The sequence below is a fragment of the Simochromis diagramma genome, unplaced genomic scaffold (genome assembly GCF_900408965.1).
Source record: "Simochromis diagramma unplaced genomic scaffold, fSimDia1.1 OVJJ01000106.1, whole genome shotgun sequence".
In the NCBI taxonomy this organism is placed as follows: Eukaryota; Metazoa; Chordata; class Actinopteri; order Cichliformes; family Cichlidae; genus Simochromis; species Simochromis diagramma.
In genome coordinates this window covers 21,150-40,978 of record NW_024387121.1, presented here as the reverse complement: position 1 = coordinate 40,978, position 19,829 = coordinate 21,150, and the positions used below count along the sequence as shown (strand labels likewise).

The 19,829-nt window shown below is 42.1% G+C and overlaps 1 protein-coding gene across 6 annotated transcripts in view; it reads left to right on the top strand.

Annotated features, from left to right (window-relative positions):
• The window catches only part of LOC120743321 (septin-7-like), a 52,423-nt gene that overhangs the window by 12,308 nt on the left and 20,286 nt on the right, over positions 1–19,829 (top strand). For all 6 annotated transcript variants that reach the window (XM_040046924.1, XM_040046923.1, XM_040046926.1 and 3 more), the window contains 3 exons: positions 10,395–10,501; positions 18,410–18,510; positions 18,618–18,752. In XM_040046924.1, the coding sequence (XP_039902858.1) occupies positions 10,395–10,501; positions 18,410–18,510; positions 18,618–18,752 (343 nt within the window). The remainder of the gene's footprint in view (positions 1–10,394; positions 10,502–18,409; positions 18,511–18,617; positions 18,753–19,829) is intronic.

Here is a 19,829-nt window from a genome sequence, read left to right as displayed (position 1 = left end):
GCACGGAGCTAGACCTCCGCACCAGTTTGTCAATCCTGCTCCTGTCCCTGTCCGTGCAGCCACTCCCCCAGCAGGCCACTGCATAGAAAAGGGCAGATGCTACCACAGTGTCATAGAATGTCCTTAACAGAGTCCTGCAGACTCCGAAGGACCTCAGTCTCCTCAGCAGGTGGAGTCGACTCTGGCCCTTCTTATACAGGATGTCTGTATTTGTAGTCCAGTCCAGTTTATTGTTGAGGTGAACACCCAGGTACTTATAAAAGTCCACTATCTCAATGTCTTTCCCTTGGATGTTCACCGGTGTTGTAGGGGGTGACTTCCTCCTGAAGTCTATGATCATCTCCTTTGTCTTGCCGGCGTTGATTTGGAGTACGTTGGTCTCACACCAGCCAACAAAGTCACTGATGACCCCCCTGTATTCCTGATCATTCCCGTCTGATACGCATCCAATGATGGCTGTATCATCTGAGAACTTCTGTAGATGGCAATCGTGCGAATTATAACAGAAGTCTGAAGTGTAAAGCCTGATGTTGAGCTGTCTAAAATCACAGACCCCCATCTATGCAAAGTCAGGATAAACTGGTGACAGTGCAAGAGTGAAGAGATATTAGAAGCTCCTTCTGGAACAGTAATGTTAAAGTTTTCACACCAGGCAAAGACACTGTCACCTTTTTCCACAATGTCAATGTAAATCCACAGTGGAGTAAAGCACTATTCTATTGATTTCAGTGTTTTGAAAATAATTTTTGTAAAGTGTTAGTTTGGACTTGCTTTAGAAACTTGATGGTTGGAGGACTGACACAGAAGATAAACACTTTATGGGCAAGTTTTAAATGACCCAACCCAACCCCAACCCGAAAAACTAAGTTGTGTGTTACATGTCTTGTGCGTGTCAGGCCAGGAAGTAGGGCTGGACCGTATTATACCGTTCACGGTAATACCGGTATAATGTTAGGCAACGATAGGAAAATGAAATATCGCGATAGAATATGAGTAAAACGTGCATGTACAGTGCCTTTGTTTTCATACGCACATGGCCGATTGTTGAGTGAAACAGATGAACCAGAATTGGTTTGTAAAAATGGTGCAACTTCAGTGATGTGGAACTGGTTTGGTGTTTGTCCGTCAGATACACGACAAAGCACATTTTTTGCAGAACATACAAGCGGCCGTCATTATTGTCGTATTTGTCAGACTAAGATGCTCTGAAATCTGGGAGTAATCTGGGTCCTAAGCTCCATATTCTTCAGGTCAAACGAACACTGCAGCATCACTGAAAGTTAAAAACTGTCTAAATTCTTTCATCTTTAATAAAACGATCAGCATTGCTGCTTTACCAGGTGTAACTATGAAGTTTAACTTCCAGGCATCCACGAAAACAAAAGTTATTACATTTAACGGAGTTAGAAGTTAGCAGGAAGCTAGCAGAAGTTAGCTCGCTAGTTTCGCTAGTTACCTAAGCATGATATAGCATGTTCTGACTGAGAGATTTCTGAAAAAAAATCAAACGTACAGCTCTGCTATCACTTCCAACATAAATGAAGACAGGAAACTAAACAGCAGTGACGTTTGTAGGGTTACTGAAGTTGGGCTAGCTGGTATATAATGATGTGCTACGTGATCGCTAGTGACACAGCTATGTTAGCATAACATAAACAGTGAAGCTGGAGGACGAACACTAACACTTTTACACTTATAAAAGTTAACGTTAAGGTTCCTGATAGTTAGAGACAAATGCAATCGCATGGCAGGATGCTGTAAACGGACCAAACTTCAGTCAGGAGAACAACTGAGATAATCCATCCACAATACGAGGTTAATCATTAATATACTGCAACAACATGGGAATAGAGCATATTCTGGGAATAGAGCAGAACATGGGAATAGAGCAGCTGCCAGAGAATTCAACATTAATGAATCAATGGTACAGAAGTGGAGGAAGCAAGAAGAATGAGTTTAATAAAGTTTGATTTATCTGACTGCTTTGTTTCGCTTAATGTGCGTTATAATCCCGTGCACCTTATGGTCCGAAAAATACGTACTGCATACTGCAGTTTAATGTTGCAAAGCACCTCTTTTTAACTTCAGTGGATATTATACATGGTTATGCTCAGGATATGTCAGCCCATTTCTACTGGAAATGCCTTTTGGTTAAACTGTCAGCAAGGAATTTGCATTTGCACTGTTATATTTTTATAAAGCTTTAATGTACATAAAAACCAGCTTCTTGTTTAAGTGAAAATAAATGGAAGGTTGTCTTTTTGCACTAGTAATGTTGTGGAGTTGTATTTTGTCTCGCATCAATTATATCGTCAGTTATATCGTTATCGCAAATTTTCAAATATATATCGTGATAAATATTTTTGGCCATATCGCCCCGCTCTACCAGGAAGCAGCTCTGTTTGTTCTGCTGTCAGTCAGTCACTCCCTGAGAAGGGACGCCACCAGAAACTGCTCTTCTCTCTCTCTCTCTCTTTTTTTTTTAAATTCTTCTGTCCTCTCAGTTCTTTCTGCTCTCTGTCAAACTCTGTCTTTCCCTTCCCAAGTCCTGCCGCTCACCGAGGGGGTGGGTGGTGGGAGTGCTTCCTGCCTTTTTGTCCAGCTGGCAGATTGAATAGGAACTCCTGGAAAGCTTAGCAAGATCCAGCGCCAGTGCAGAGAGCTGAACAGAGCTGGGAGTCAGATGCGAACTGAGGAGAGCTCAGAGGAGAGGGGAAGCGATGCCGGTTTCACGCTGCTTCTGATGCCTAACAAGGCCACTACTTACCAGCATCGCTCCTCTGTTTTCCCAGAGCTGCTCAGGAGGAGAGCACATCAAAAGCCCTTTAAGAGTCTGAACTCAGGAGTGGCGAAGTTTGATATGAGCTAACGTAGATGGGTTTAAAAGCTTCCCACAACAAAGTTCTCCACATTCTCAGGTCGCAGCTTCTCTCATGGTTTCAGCTGCTTATAATAGGAATCCATGAAGGAAATTAAGTCACTTGTTACTAGTGGTCAGTGGCAGCGACTGAAGCAGATGGATGAGCCTGAATCTCTTTAACAGATCAAAAGCAGTATCTGCCTCACTGATCCGCATCGTAAAACTGTTTGCCTGTGTGTCCTGCTGTCTCTGCCTTTGTTGTTGTGTTCCTCTAAGCCTGTGTGTGTAGTAACGCTGTGCAGTACGCGTGTCCAGATAAGACCGTCTGCAGGCTTTGGATTGACCGCCTTGCCTACTGACCTTGCAGAAGGCAGTGGTTGAAAGACAGCTTTGGGCCGGTTAATCTGCTGGCTTAACCAGATGCATTGATAGACACTAAACACGCACACATTCACTCACACAATAATGATGTTAACTCTTATTAAGAACCCATTTATTCATGCAATTTACCAAAAAGACAGTCATGTGGAAACGATGCACTGTCCTGCAGGTTCAGGTCACATGCTTCAGTTTGTGCTCCCGTCAGTCAAATCAAACATTTGGTTTGGTTGTGGCTGTCAGCCGAGGTAATTTTATTATTATTGACACTGCTAAAAGCCTGTAATGTGAAGCAGGTTGAACATGCTTTGCTAGCCAAACGGCAGCAGTCCAGCTAAGTGGTTATGTGCAGGTAATTATTAACTTGATAGGTCAACCCAAGTTTTCCAGTCTACCTCAAAGCACCTTTATAGGAGAGGCCCAGTGTTTGCAGCATATGACCAGTTACAAATATGGACCAGTCTCCTGGGAGTAGAATGGTATATTTTACAAACTAATCTCTAATATTAGCAAAAAAAATCACAGCGGTCGCTGTGGCCCGAAGTAGAAAGGTATGAGTTTGTTGATAGGAAACCCACTGTATCACTATGTTGTCCCCCTTTGTTTTTCATTCCTCTTTCCCCTCACCCACTAACCAGTCACGGCAGATGGCTGCCCCACCCTCAGCCTGGTTCTGCTGAAGTCTCTTCCTGCTAAAAGGGTTTTTTTCCCCACTGTTGTAAAGTACTTTCTCATCATTTCGTTGTTGGGGATTTCTCCCAAACATTGAGATACTGAGAATATAGAGACTAGTATCAAATGTAAACAGTTTAAATAATGTGGGAAGCACTTTAGTTAAATAGAAGTAAATAAATTAAAATGATGAAGTCAGTAGATAAAGATGGGACTTGTTCCAACACTGTCATGTTTTCATGGGAAAAGTATAATTGAGCTGTTGTCCCTTTGACATGTTCCTACAGGCACAATTAATCACTATAGCGATGCTTGCATCACACAGTGTATCTAACTGTAGTGCATGCAGGTTTGCTGCACCACTGTTTATTGGCTCAGCAGAATGGAAGTGAGCAACCGTTGGTGGTAACACCTGTGCTTTTCCTGCTCTGACAAGCCAAAGTGGTTGCTGGGAAACCCTGTAAAGCACCACACGAAGAAGCAAGACTGAACTATGATGTTGAGGCTTATTTCTTATTTAATTTAATTTTGACCTAAAGATTTATTCTGAAATGTCTTGGATTTAAACATATAATTGCAGTAATGTATATAATATTCAAACATCCTGCTGTTGAAAATATTTGGAGCCAGAGACTGTATGTAGATGGATTTTGATGTTTGCATTTTGGCCATAGAATACCATTACAGACACCTATGTAATGGTAACATAAGTGTCTAAAGCACTTAGGCACTTGGAATCATTTCTCTAAGTTGTTTTGGGCGTTGCTCCTTAGGCATTTTCCCAAAGAGAGTGCTGGCAAACTCAGTACAAACATTAAGGGGATTTTGTGCTCCATCTGGTCCAGAAATGTCTCTTCCTGTAGTTGGAGGCTACGGAAAAAGACATAAAATATGAGCTACTTTTTTCATTCATAGTTCAAATCCAGACTGGGAGTTGAAATGGATGATTAAATTGTACAGGTGTTGCTTTTATTGTGCCTGCACATCATGTAAAATGTATTCAAGGCTACACACAGCTGTGCTTCACGGTTGTAAAGGAGACACCCTGGACTGATGGGTTCTCATAGGTCATACTCGAGGAGCATCAGGCGACAGCTTCAACAGCAAATTCCTCAAGCTTCAAGGTTTCCTGTTTGGCTTTTCAGCCTCACAGGTGTTCGTTTCTTAAAGTCACAGTGCCATATATTTTGGATATCATGGTGCAGTTTACATTTCTCTTGGATTTTTACCAGTACTTCTACTGGTCATCACAGAGGACACAGAAACATGTAGTGAGAAAGGTCCTGCGGTTTCAAGAGTACATGATGGTTCCCTGAAACTCTGCTGTTGTTTCTCTGAGCAGGCTGAAAGTTGCAGAATGATGTCACACTCTCAAGTTCAGTTTTTTCCAGCCTGATCTCTGTCCTGGATCTGTGGTTAGTGTAATATGCATTTAGCCAACCGTGTTAGAGCAGGACGGCAGTCTGTTTACAAACCTGCCTCAGCGCCTCTGGGCGCAGCACCCAGTGCATTCACTGCTTGCTACTCTGCGTACGCATGTGTGTTGGTGCGACTGGCTGGGGTCGCGCACATGTGCGTGTTCATGCATGCTCAGTCAAACCACTGCAGGCAGGCCTCGTTTTGCTCATTCTTCCCCTCTGCTGTGCTCCCGTTCCCTCCGTCTCTATTTTGAGACGCACATGCCTGCTGTGACCCAGCACGTGCCGATTCTGTCAGATTTAGTCTTGGGCTCGGTGGATCGCAGCGCTACACGCCCTTTTCTAAATTTAAAATGATGAAATCAGAAGAAAGTGTGCTGCGCCCATTCGCTGCAGTCAGACTGGGTGCTGACACGGTTTAGTTTGGGCTCTGGATCTCTCAGTCTGCTAAACTTGCAGATCTTTATCATTTGCCAATACACTGACCTTTGCCCCTGTTTGTCCCCCTGTTACAGTTAGTCCCACTGAGCCTCACGAGTGACTGCACTTTTCCAACTCTCCTCATATGCCTGTCTGTCTGGCTGTTCTTTCCTTTTACACCACTATGTTTCCCAGATATCCCGTTTTCACACTTTCTGGTTGAGGCCTCGCACATGTCTGTTAGAGGTGTATGTGTGTTTGTGCTGTGTGTTAGTTAGCAGGCCTGTCAGGATGTTAGGAGGCCAGCTGCAGCCTCAGGGCAGAATGAGAGAAGCTGAGATCCAAAGAGAGAAAGAGGAGGAGGAATGTCAGGAATCCCATGGGAAAGCCACTCTGACCATTTGTATGTTTGTTTGTTTGTTTTTGTCTCTCTAGCAGTCCAGCCTGCCTTAACTCAGTGAACACATGTTTAATATGCAGGCCTTTTAGTAAGTACATTAATCCTGTAGAGTGCTACTGTGCACTCTGCAGGTATGCCAGTGGTACCTGGGCAATAAATGTTCAAATCATCAGTCAATAGATTACCCCGTGAATGAGTCCAAAAACCTGGAAATAAGTTCAGGATTTTGGAGTCCCGATGCCTCCCCTTGAAGTCTTAGATATTGCTGGATATTCAGCATCATCAGGCACAGCCACTCACCAGTGGTGGAGGTATTAAATTCATGACTGTGGTGTACTTTGCCAAAGTATGGCCTATGGCATAAATAGACCCACAGACCGTCTCAGTCAGCAACATTACAAAAACTGGCCCCAAAATCAGTAGCAGGATAGTGCCAAGGTAGCAGTCCAGTACTGAGCAACTGGCATTGTAGGGTACTTTACATAATTTACATTTAGGTGTGAGAGTTAAAGATTCTGGTATCACTGAAAAATAAGCAACCTTTAAATGATGATAGAGGTCGAGATGACAGCAAGGACAGAGAGGAGAAATGGGGCCAACAGGCTGGGCTGGAGAGAGATGGAGAGGAAGAGAAACAGCAGGGAAGAGCTGTGGGGGTCAGCCATCCATCACTGAAGTTTAGGTCACTAATCTATTTACAGAGAGCTGGCACTGCACTTCAACTTGTCATGTGGAACCAATATTTAATTAAAGCTGCACGAGGAAGGCTAATTGGGACGGACCTGCCTTTAGGGGAGGTTTAGGCTGTGGCAGTAACTAAAACAATCAGAAGAATGGAGCTGTCATTTTCAGCTAGTCTTTCACTTCTGCTGTGTACAGCTGACATTTCTGCATGTCATTTGGGAGTGTGTTGGCTTTATTTGATGAGTTTCCTACAATAAAATAGAAAAAAGAAGCAAATATTGCAAATTCTCTCTAAATATTCACTCTTGGCTCTAAATATTGATTCCCTGCAGCTTCGATCCACACACATGGGTGTTGCCCTTAATTTGAATGTGAGTTGAGCCCAGCTGACTTGCAGCTCCCTGCAGTGTTTGCGCTCATCGTTAAAGTGTTTGTGAGGCCTGTTTGGTTTTGTCGAGCCAGCGTGATGTTTGCTGAGGACCCACTGAAATGTTAGCACAGAGTCTCAGCAATTTTAGGTGAGTTGTGTGAAGAGTTCCATCTTTACTTGTGACGCACCTCATTGTCACATCTGCCCCTCAGGCTGGACAGACCACAGACGGAGGCTGCCAGGAAGAGAAACTGAAACCTCTGACCTATGACTTTTTTCTGTCCACAAATGCCAGAGGACACTGCTTTCACACAGGCTGAACAGCCTGATAAAATTGTAGAAAAATTAGTCGGATTGTGTGATATGGAGGGTCAAATATTTGTCTACCTATAACAACTACTGTACGGTGATTCTGCCTCACATTGTCTGGCAGGATGAGTTGAATGGAGTGTCTCATTGTGCAAAACACATGGCAATACTGCTTTATCAGTATCAAGATGTCATTTCAGTGTCATGCATAACAATAACTGTTTAGTTCCTTGTATGAAGTGCATCCGTCACACAATAGGCTCTGGATACGCTGTTTGCACCAAAACATTAGTGCCTGACTAACAAAACCAACCGATGCAATAAAGATTCAACTGAATTCAGAGCTGCAGACTGGCAGCGCTGAGTTCCCAAAGGACATGCATTCTTTTCCACATAATAACACTTTCTCTGTGGTGGTGGGATGCACACAAAAAAAGGATACCAATTTTTTTTTATTTAGTTATTAACCGAAAACTATGAACACAGAGAATGATTAAAGCAGTTAGTGCAGTGAGTGCACAGACTCCAGCGCTGTCATCTTAAAGTGCAGCTGGTGATGGCATGCTTGCTAGCTTAAAAAAAATGTTTCTTCAAATGAGTGAGTTGGGCGTGGTGTAGCAGAGGAAGCTGCAGCAGACAAACTGGATTCCCAACTCACGTCATTGTCAGAATGTCAATCATAGCTGAGCAAATACACACAGGGGCGACCGTGGGGTTAAGAGGGGGTAAAGAATGCAATCCAGCAAAGCATTACACCCTCTCGGCGTAGCCTGATGATATGCACAGCTGTCCTATGAGCAGTAAGAATGAACCCATGCAGATTTAACCCCCAGCAGGTGTTTTGTTTAGAGGATGAAAGGAGTCATACGAGGGGAAAAAATGATGGAAAACTTTGAGCTGAAACCCTTCATTAGGGTCTGTGTTTTTAAAGCTTCTGACATGTAATGAACACTTGGTTTGTTGTCAACGGTTTGCTGTCAACGGTTTGCAAAAAGAAAGTATTTGAATGACACAGGAGCCTGAGACTTTTTACAGCAGACTTTACTTTTAGCGGACGTTACTGGAAAATTGCTTATCAATCAAGAATTACTGGAGCAACATCTGACTCACATTAAAATGGAAATACTCCAGCTTCCTGCTTTCAGGCTGCACACAGATGCTGTATGTAAGAGCTCAGTGGACTGTACTGCACTATACACGGTTTTCTCAGCTGCTCCTTTCAACGCAGATTTAAAGTCAGAGGCAGTGATTCAGCACGCTTTGATAGTGACGTTGATATTCTGTTTGGTCTGTTTAGAACTAGTATTGATATTTGATTTTGTCTTTAAATGGAGTTGAAAATTCAGACCAGTCAGTCTATATAATGACACAGAAACGTGGTATACATTTGGATCAGTTCTCAGTTCTACCCAAAGCATTTTTTTAAATATGTAAATGGTGTTAAAAACACCTATTTCTATACTAATAACATTACATCAGTATTGTTGACCACTCTGTGATTTGTCAAGTAAAAACTGCGTAAACATCTGCTTATGAAACATGAGAAAAGGCCTCTTTGTGCAGCCGCTAGCAATTTTAAATTAGAGTAAAGAGTTTTTTTATAGAGGAAAATGGTAAAATGGATTATAGAATACTTTACTTGGATGCTTGGACGTTGGTGTTTATATGCCCTGCTGGTATGTATATGTGCAGGAAACACTGAAAAAGCACACACATCAATGTCAACACCGGGTAACAGAAAAGTCATAGACATGTTTCCACCTACTTGGAATCACATAAAAACAACAATGCTGGAGCTGAAACATCAGTGAGTTAATTGATTTGGTGGCATGTTTTTAAAGGACAACTTGAGGAAATTCTGTGAGTCACGTGTCTGCTAACTGAAATTTAAGGGTTTCAGATTGTTGGACAACTTAAAAAAGACATTTTATAGATGTTGCAAGATTACAAGCGTCCTCTGACCTCTATGAACAAAACATCTGGAAAATGATCTGCAGATGGCTAAATAATAACACGCGTCGACACATTTTTGCCATTCTTTGTAAACTGGATGTGTTATGGTTTTCTCGTAGCACCTTTAAATTCTCTTACCTGATAGATCTGATTCAGAATTTTAATTTTTGCTCGGTAACCTTTTTTTGTCCAGTACTCTAATCTTGGTCTGTTTCTGATGTGTCCTTTTTGGAAACCCCCTCAAGCTACTGTGTACCCAGCCCAGATTGATGTTTGGCCACAGATTACTCCAGTTTTCAAAGCCTGAAATTGTGTCGTGGGAGTCGGTCAGAGGTCTTGCTGGGACAGGCAGCCCTCCTTCCCTCCAACCAAACACTCCTCCAGTGCCTTTTCATGAGACACAAGCCAGATGCTCAGCTATTAATCACAGGCCTGTGTGATGGAGAGGGCGAGCATATGCAATGTGTATGTTTGGACTGACTGTGCTCTTTGTCAAGTAAATGTTTGTGCAGCTTCTGTGCCGTCAGTATGGGAGAAGGGAATGGAAAGTTGGCACTGTGAGGACCGAAATAGAGAGATTTATACTTCAAGGACGCACTGAGCGAGGAGGACAGAGGAAGAGTAGATAAACGGGGGGTGGGTGAGAGAGAAAGTCAGCAGGAGATGGAGAGGAAATGTTTTATTCCCTCCATCTGAAAGCTTTTCATGCTGGCAGATGAGTCCCTGACCTTTCCCCTTACAGACAGTGAATCTGCTTTATTATCTGCACTGCATCCATGTCTCTTCGGGCCATCTCAATATTGTGTTCAGCGCATGCACATGCTTTTATACATGCGTTATGTAAAGTCCTTTTTGTCATGTGTTCAGCTGGTTGTACTTAGAAAACAGTAAGATTATATAACGTTGCTTAACTTGTGCTTTTGTCCTCAGGTGAGTCTGGTCTCGGGAAATCGACTCTCATCAACTCCCTGTTCCTGACTGACCTCTACTCTAAGGACTACCCTGGCCCCTCCCACAGGATTAAAAAGACTGTTCAAGTGAGCCTTTTCAGCTTTTTGCCCAGTAAATGAATCCTATGAAGTCTAGGTCACCATTGATGACAAGATCTGTAACCTTAACTAGAGATGGCACAACACCACTTTTTTATGACCGATATCATAAATTTGGATATCTGCCGATACCGCTATGAATCCGATATAGTGTATTTTTAATCAATAAAACAGTTTTTTTAAATATCTTGCTGCATTTTGTATAAGTTCATACTCAAGTTTTAAAAAAACAAAAACACTAAACCTATTCTGTTATACCTGTATGCAAAAAATATACTGCACCCAAAATATTTCATAGTTCAGCAATACTGATCAAGATAACAAACTTAAATCCTCCATCCTCCCTGTTCTGGTATTTTAAAGAGCACTTAGCAGAAATATTAAACAACCTAACTAATAGGGTTGCAAACTCCCAGCAAAAAAAATAAAAACAGGGAACCACCCCCTGCCTCGTGATGCTTTATCGGCGTAATCAACCTTAATTTAATGCACGTGTTATTTAAAAAAAAATGCCCAGAAATCAATTATTTTTCTACAATAATTAAATAGATTCAACATCTTTCTTCAACAGAATTGCAGACTGCACAGATGGTACCTTCCCAAAGGAAAAAGTACTATTGCTTACTAGGGTATATTAGACTTAACCGATCATTGATCAGTTTCATGATTGAAGTAGCAGCAGCAGGAGAGGGAGGGAGACAGAGGCAGTTGCTCCATATATCGGTTGTTAAGCTTAACGCGGGAATGCTTTACAAACATTCAGAGATGAACTTACACACTTGCTTTACTTCTCTCTGGGATAACTTTCTCGGAGATGAAATGCCGGGTTGGTAGCGAGGCTCCAAATGCTCAACCAGATCGCTGAGAGGTCTCACACGCCACAGCCGCTCTATCATGTGACACATACTGCTCGACGTGCTAAAGTTATGAGCTGAGTTACGCCATGTCACAAGTTTTGTGAGGTGCTTTTGTGATATTTAATGGATCGGATTACATTTTTTATTTCTCTCCAATATCCGATCCAGTAATTTAGGTTCGTATCAGACCGATACATAATATTGGATCGGTCCATCCTTAACCTTAACCCCTGTTTCCTTTACACTTTACATCACATGTGATTTCTGGGTTTTGAATTATGCTTTATAACTAAAGCACATTAAAACGATACTTTTTAACTAAATGTACTTTACTTTCTTTTAAACGCAGGGTTAGGTATAACCTAATAACCCATGGTAGTGTTAATTCTCACCCTAACCCTATATGGGTCAGACTTCAGTTGCCATCAGTTCATTTTTAGCTTCAGGTCCAGTGTAGAGATGTTTTGAGTTTTTGTTAATGGTCTCTGTACAACCCCATGTCTTCTTATAGTTGATAGTCATATAAACAAAGGCACTATATGTGCTAAGACTGTGAGATCACCATTCACCTTTTTCCTGCAAGATTTTGAAGCTTGATGTCGATTTCTTCTACGTTCTAAATTCCAGCAGCGACAGCAAATACTGGGATGAGGATTAGGGAAACCATAAAATGAACAGATGTCTTACAAGAAAGTGTTGTTTCTCAAGCCAGTTTGAAGGAAAATAACCTTGTTAATGGAGACATTTTAAGTCCTCCCACAGCCGTTGCTCAAGGCATTTTGTCATTTACATTCCAGTGTCAGTGATATCTCCTAATATCTAAAAACAAGTTCTTCACGTAGTACTCATTCCCTCGGAAAAATGATGATTTCTGGGTGTTAAAAGTAAGCATCAGTGTGACCACACCATATGTTAGGAGCCCCTGAAAGTAATCTCATTCATTCTGGCCAACAAAAAAGTGTACTTGAGCGTGAGGGGGCAACTATTTGAATTTGGTAGTTGTTTTGGTGAGCAGTTCAGAGACCCTTGTGGAGCTCGTGGTTAGGTCTCAGTGTTTGCAAACTCGACCTCAGTGTGTGAGGCCAACCTGAACTATAAAGTGTAAAGAAAAAAAAGTCAGGTACAGTTAAACTTGATGGAATGCAGGTTGAATGTTCACCTACAAAGTAAAAGTTGTGCCATTTTGGATGATGTTGACATTTCCTCAAGAGTTGTTGAAAAGCTCAAATCTCTAATCTGAGCTTAAACACATCCCGTATATGTAGACGTTAGACCAGTTATTAAATCCAAGAGTTGACTTTTTTTTTTTTTGCACCAGCACGTTCAAAGTCTTAACTGGTGTCTTCAGTAAAAAAAAAAACAAAAAAAAAACATGACAGATAAGCACAGGCACTGAAAGGGATGAAGTTTCATGTTTTCTGACAAATTAATTGAGAACATCTGGTCTGGTCATTCTGAAGGCTTTTCTTGCTCCTGCATTATCAGCCAGGTTTGTTAAAATTGACATGTTAGTAGGGATGGAAGGCTAAGAGGGGAGCAGGATTCTGCTGGGGAAGAAGAGAGTATAATGGAAAAGGAGAATGAGAATGCAGGATGGAGGAACTACGAGGCAAACAACAACGCCACTGGACCTAGTTTTGTCCTTTTATGGTAATGGCAAATTGAAGTGGAGGAGGGAGACTGTGTCTGGAGTAAAAGGGGCAAAGGAGAAGCAGTTTGGGAAAGAGGAAAAAGCAGAAGATGGAGATGTGGGACAGTGTGATGAACTAAGACGGAAAGAGATGAGATGGTGGTGGCAGGAGAAGACGGACAGAAGCAACATGGCGATGAGTGAGGAAAAGGTGGAGCTTTGTAAAACTAAAGAGCGTATAAACCTCGAGGAGGGTGATGGGGTAGATGTGATGAGGGGAGAGACAAAGAAAAACAGAGGATCAGGGCTGAATTTTCCCCTTGGGTCTGAGAGGGTCAATAGCAGGGCAGGAATGTTCCCATGAAATGTAACACCCTCCCACCCCACCCTCAACCACTACTTAAAAGCTGAGAATTCATCTCCACACGCCGCTTTGCACTATAATTCGATTCCCACTACCATATTACTGTTGTCTTTTCACATGAACGCAAACAAGCATCACCCACACATCCATACAGCACACAGCAGCCGTGAGATGGATGCGTTCATGAAGTTTGACCTCGACAGCCACGAGATTGAGAGCAGACCTCTCCAGGCTAGTGTTGGGGTTATGAAGTCTTAAGATTTCCATATGGGTATGTCATAGGGGAAAATTCCATATACTGGGATTAATGTGAACCTAACATTTACAACTCTAAATGGGTGGCTGGCAGCCGAGTGGGTGAGAGAGGTTAAAATGTTGTTGTTTTTTTGTTTGTTTTTTTTAATCAGTGTAGGTGAGCACTATTGTATCATTCCGATGTACGTTAGCTAGCACCATCTGCAGAAGGAAAAAGTCCCCATGAAATGGCAGTTGGTGTAGTTGTGTGAAGCCTTTGGTGGATGATGAAAGTGAAGACAGACAGGAAGTGCATGGGAAGGAATGAAGCAAAAGGTTGGAAAAGTCAGGATTAAAAGCAAACACAGTTGGATAGCAGATGTTTTACTTTGCCAAAGGCACAGACTCGGCAGCATTTTGGAAAATAGGGACCTGTTAACTCACAGTAAGCTAACAGTAAGCCATATATTCCAAGATGGAGAAGGCTAAGGTATCTTTATATCTGACTTTGACTCTGATAGTCGTCCTGGTCACAGAAGGTTTTGCTCTCCAAAACTCGTAACAAATGAGCACATTATGTCAAATGTTGTCTAAATGTAAGTAGGTACGCAAGTCAAGGCTGTGGATCAGGACGGGTATAGACAGTCTCTGAACCAGAAAATAGATTTTTGTGCATTTACCATTAAACAATAATTATTAAATTGGACTTAAGTTGATGTTGACTTTTAGCCTTTGGCAAATTTTAATGCTTTATAATGCCAAGTTACTCATTCCTTTTTATAGTTCAATGCAGCATGGAGTGCAGCTAGAGATAACCAACCAAATTTATCTGGCAAAATGGAGATGACTGAGTGCCAAAGATGCCCAAATATAATCTCAAGTTAAACTTATGTTGTAAATATTAGATTTTAATAGAGTCCAGCATAAATATGTGTGCAGGCATTGGCAGCTTAGACATCTTCACCAAAGTCTTCATCGAGCCTGAAATGTGTCTCTGAACCTAAAATAACAATGTTGTTCCATTCAGACCGAGGTGCATAGAGGTGCCTTATGTTATAGAGCAGGGGTGGGCAATTCCAGGCCCCAAGGGCCGGTGTCCTGCAGGTTTTAGATCTCACCTTGGGTCAACACACCTGAATCACATGATTAGTTCATTACCAGGCCTCTGGAGAACTTCAGGACATGTTGAGGAGCTAATTTAGCCATTTAAATCAGCTGTGTTGGTTCAAGGACACATCTAAAACCTGCAGGGACACCGGCCCTCGAGGCCTGGAGTTGCCCACCCCTGTTATGGAGGAAGTAGGGTTTTTTTGTAGGAAGTCACTTATACGTCACACCGAATTTAGTCAGACGGTGCTATTCATAAAATATGGCAGGATTATCCAGTCACTTTTTACACTTATTAGAAAACAGACCTGAGATCTGTGAGTCCTTGGGTCAGCTCTCAGTCTCTTGAGTAAACCCATTTAAACCTCTGCATTTTGTGTATGAAGTCAAAGGCAGACTCACAGTAAGATACAGACTTCAGGTCTGAAATCTGTATGTTCCAGTATCAACACTATTTTGGGTTTGCAATGCATCTATAATACATGCTATAGTCTGGGAAACTGAACAAACTCTGAGATGGTTTGGTATTTCAAATTAAAGTAAGTAAAAATCTCAGTATCTACACTTCTAAATCTGTCCTGTATTCTTTACAAACTGACAATCGTTCAGTCAAAGCACTGTGTATTTTCAGCTTCTTTTCTTTAAAGTTTGCAGACTCTTTTCATTTCCTCATTAGGTTTAAATTTCTCCACTGCATCAATTTGAAAGTCCTGTTCATTTTGTGACGTTCGATTGTACTGCACACTTGGCCTAAATTATAAATGACAGGAGCCGCTCAGGCAGCTGTGATTCTGCATCTTTGTGCTGGTCTGTTGTGATCCAGACGACGCACCAAGGCGGTGCTAAATTTACTCTGTTTTGACGAGACTGAAAACATTAAGAGCCTTTTGCTTCAAGCTTTCTCTCGCTCTATTGCGCTCATCATACCTCATGTGAGCCCCATGAGCGCAACGTGGGCAAGCAGGCTCTCCTCCAAGCAGCAGTTAGTGTGCATACGTTGGAAAGGAGCCGCTGTGGTCTGAGGCTGAGGGGGAGAGACCGGGTCAGAGTATTTATATTGCAGAACAATCTCCCATGTTTTGTCGCTCTCTCACATTCCCCACAGATCAGATTTCTTTTAAATGATGGTGTTGAGCCTGACGGCATTTTTGAGGTTTTCTCCCAATCTGTTTTTCTTCACGGAAACGGTGGAAATGGCAGATTTGGTTTTGAGAAGGGCTGACATGTCATGCGCAAACACTTACAATACAGACACACATTTAACACACATGCCTGGCTGCACAATTAAGGTCAAATGTGTAAAAAAAAAAAAAAAATTATATATATATATATATATATATATATATATATGTATGTGGTCAGCTGTAAAGCCAGACAGATTATCTGAAGGTTTGTGGAAGCTAAAGAATGTTTGTGTTACAGTGAGAGGGCTGTAGTTTGACTTAAAGGGGCGATCCTAAAATAACTACATGGTCCTGTGAAACTATGCGACGAAGTGGGGGAACAGCTGGCGAGCTTCAGGAAATGGATGGATCTCTGGGACTGAATGGGAACGTATGTGACTGCAGACTATGATGAACAGTTTGCAGTGATAGCTTCACTTTTTGGCATATGTAATTAAACATTAAATTAAAATCAGCTGCATTGAGTGAACACCCAAACTCAGTGTGCATACATGGCTGTTGTGTAAAAAGGCTTTCATACAGTGACATATGCACTCATGGCATGCTAGAGTGGATGTAAAGATGGGAGAAGAAAAGTCTAAATGCCTTTATCATCTGCTGGACTCTCCAGTATGTGTAATAAATATTATTTCTATCATAAAATTCACCTTTTGGCTCAGCTTAAAAATACCCCCATGCTCTATTTTTAACCATGTTTAACTATTAAGACAAATGGGAACTCTGCTGTATTTGTTTTACTTTACATTTATTGACAGGATTCACTAAGTCACATTCAGTGGCAGATCAGCTGACGTAAGTGACACACACAGCCTATCCGGTTGTTCAGTGATGACGCGACGAATCCTACTTCCGGGTCTAAAGTAGTCTGCGTTTAATATGGCTTTTGTGTTGTTAACATGTTTAATGTTATGTATTTTCTTCTATTTGATCTCATAAAGCTCCTAAAACAGTCAGTGACCACTGTTGACCTCCCTCGGCTTTTATTACCGCTAATCATTTATTTAAGCTCAGTTTTTAAAACCTTAGGATGTAACTACAGCCCAGCCCATGCAGCAGTATATGAATGACTAACCTCGTATTGTGGATGGATTATCTCAGTTGTTCTCCTGGCTGAAGTTTGGTCCTTTTACAGCATCCTGCCATGCGATTACATTTGTTCCTGACCACCGAGAACACTCACGTTAACTTTTATCGAGTGGAAAAAAAGTTAGCTTGTTTATATTATGCTAACATAGCTGTGCCGCTAGCGGTCACGTAGCACATCATTATATACCAGCTAGCCCAACTTCAGTAACCCTACAAACGTCACTGCTGTTTAGCTTTCCGTCTTCATTTATGCTGGAAGTGATAACAGAGCTGTACATTTGAATTTGTTTCCAAAACCCTGCAGTCAGAACATGCTATATTGTATTTAGATAGAAGCTAGCGAGCCAACTCCCTGCTAACTTCTAACTCCGTTAAATGTCATAAATTCCATTTTCATGGATGCCTGGATGTTAAACTCAGTTGTTACACCTGGTAGAGCAGAACGCTGATCATTTTATTAAAGATGAAAGACTTTAGACAGTTTTTCAACTCTCAGTAATGCCATAGTGATCGTTTGATATATGGACCTGCAGCGGAGTTTAGACCCAGACACGGCTAGTGACGTCAGACTGAACAACCGGATAGGCAAATCACACATTGGGTGCTCTGTTTAAGTTGGTTTAGAATGCCAACGTGTGCTGGGCAGTTGCCGAACTCTGTTGTGCCTTTCCACCAAACAAGCTTTAGTCTAAAGTGTTTTTTAATGAAACTGTGCGCAAACCTTAGAGTTGCAGTTTCATTGAGGAGGTGCTGTTTTCAATGGAACTGATACCATGCACAGTAAGGAATTTGAGTGTAGTAAAGTTCAGGCACACTTCAAGGACCAGTTTAGCTGTAATCAGCTGATCTCGATGCCAGCACATATAAGCTGAAGGCTCAGATGGTACATTTTTACTTTCTTTTGACACTACTCTTCATGTTCAGCATGCCCACAGTTGTTGCGTGTGTGCAAGCCTCTTTACAACCCATCATCACCCAGGTCCTTTCACGCTGTATGTCACTGAACCACTGTCATAATCTGCTGTCACTGATGTCTGTTTTGTTCTGTGCTGGTTCGTGCAGCTGCTCTCATTGCCTCCATGGAAATCGAACTCTTCTTTGGAAGACAGTGGTTTTGACTTAAGTAGCCACACACACACACACACACACACACACACACACACACACACACACACACACACACACACACACACTCAGTGCTGAGAGGAAGGAAAAGAACTTCACTCGTATTGTACACATACTCAACCAGCAGATCGGTTTCGGCTGTGTGGGAGGACCTGCTGTGCAGTGTATGTAGTCCAACATGTGTGGGCAGATACATGCTGTCAAATTATATTCTGAAAGTGTGAAGTTATTGCAGCTATTGGCAACACTTTATAAATACTGAGGCTGAGATCCCAAGAGTTCTGAAGGGTGTGAATGTTTGTGTTTCAGGTGGAACAGAGTAAAGTTTTGATAAAGGAGGGAGGAGTCCAACTAACCCTAACCATCGTGGACACACCAGGGTTTGGCGATGCAGTCGACAACAGCAACTGGTGAGGATTGCCCACGAAGACATGCACAATTTGATTCTACCAAGCAATCATATGCTCTTTGTTGTATAGTCTACTCTCTCTCTGACATCATCTTTCCATGTTCCCAGCTGGCAGCCTGTCATTAATTACATTGACAGCAAATGCGAGGACTTCCTGAATGCTGAGTCGAGGGTCAACCGCAGGTCCATGCCAGACAACAGAGTCCACTGCTGTCTATATTTTATTGCGCCATCTGGACACGGGTGGGTGCTGCATAAGATGATATAATAAGATGCAGATGTAATTAAGAGACATGAAATGTTCGAAAGGTGGCAGTGATGCTGTCTGCATATAACTGGAAAGGATGTACTTGAGTGTCTGTCTGTCTCATAAAAGAGGAGGCTGCCAGCCAGTGTTTGTGACCCACATACAAACCAGTTCTGCTCATGCTCAGTAGAGTTTCCTGATCTCCATCACTGAATCACTCAGAGTGGAGACTCGCAGCAGCTCCCAGGAACAGCGCTTTCAACTCAGACGTGCCATACTGTCTTACGTTAGTGTGTGCGCGCACCTCTCAGGCTTTGGTGATGGATCTAAACCTGCAGAGTTGATTGGCATGCAGTGTGTTTAAAATAACACTAATTTGTTAAATATTTCAGCAGCCCAAAGCATAAAATGTGTGAAACATGTTGCTGTCTGTGAATGTCAAAACACAATCTGACATTTTCTGATCATTTTAGCTCAGCTTTAAGTGCCTCCATGATGCACCTTAACTGCATTGAGGCAGTGACAAAGACAGGAAACCGGTCTATGAAAATAAACAGTCTTCAATCGATCATCCAGCAAAGTCGGGCTCACTTGTCAGATCAGCTGCAATTTGTGCCATCCTACATCAACTGAAGGCTCAGCGGATTCCCTTCTGGACATCAGATGGGCAAGTCTCACATGGGTTTTTATGTTGAGGCTGCTTTACCAGTTGTTTTAGTTGTTCTACATCAGCAAGCCATTTAGAACCCAACTTCACCTCAGGACCACATTTCATGTGGTTTCCTGTCTAAATCAGTGTCATGTTATTATCATTAATGCCAGCTCTATTCTGTGCTGGGGCCTTCCTGCTACTGTATCCTTTGGTTTTACAGTTATACAGAAGGAAGGATATGGAGGCCCCACAACACATGTTCCAGATATAATTTACTCCAGACAGAAATGACAATCTTTCTTGAACTATGAGAAAAGCACACAAGCAGTTGAAAAGTTCATTAAATGTTAAATAAGCCGGTCTTATCTCTCCCCTTAAAGTGTAATCATGCACAAAACTGTCTGTTCAGGTATTCTGTTCC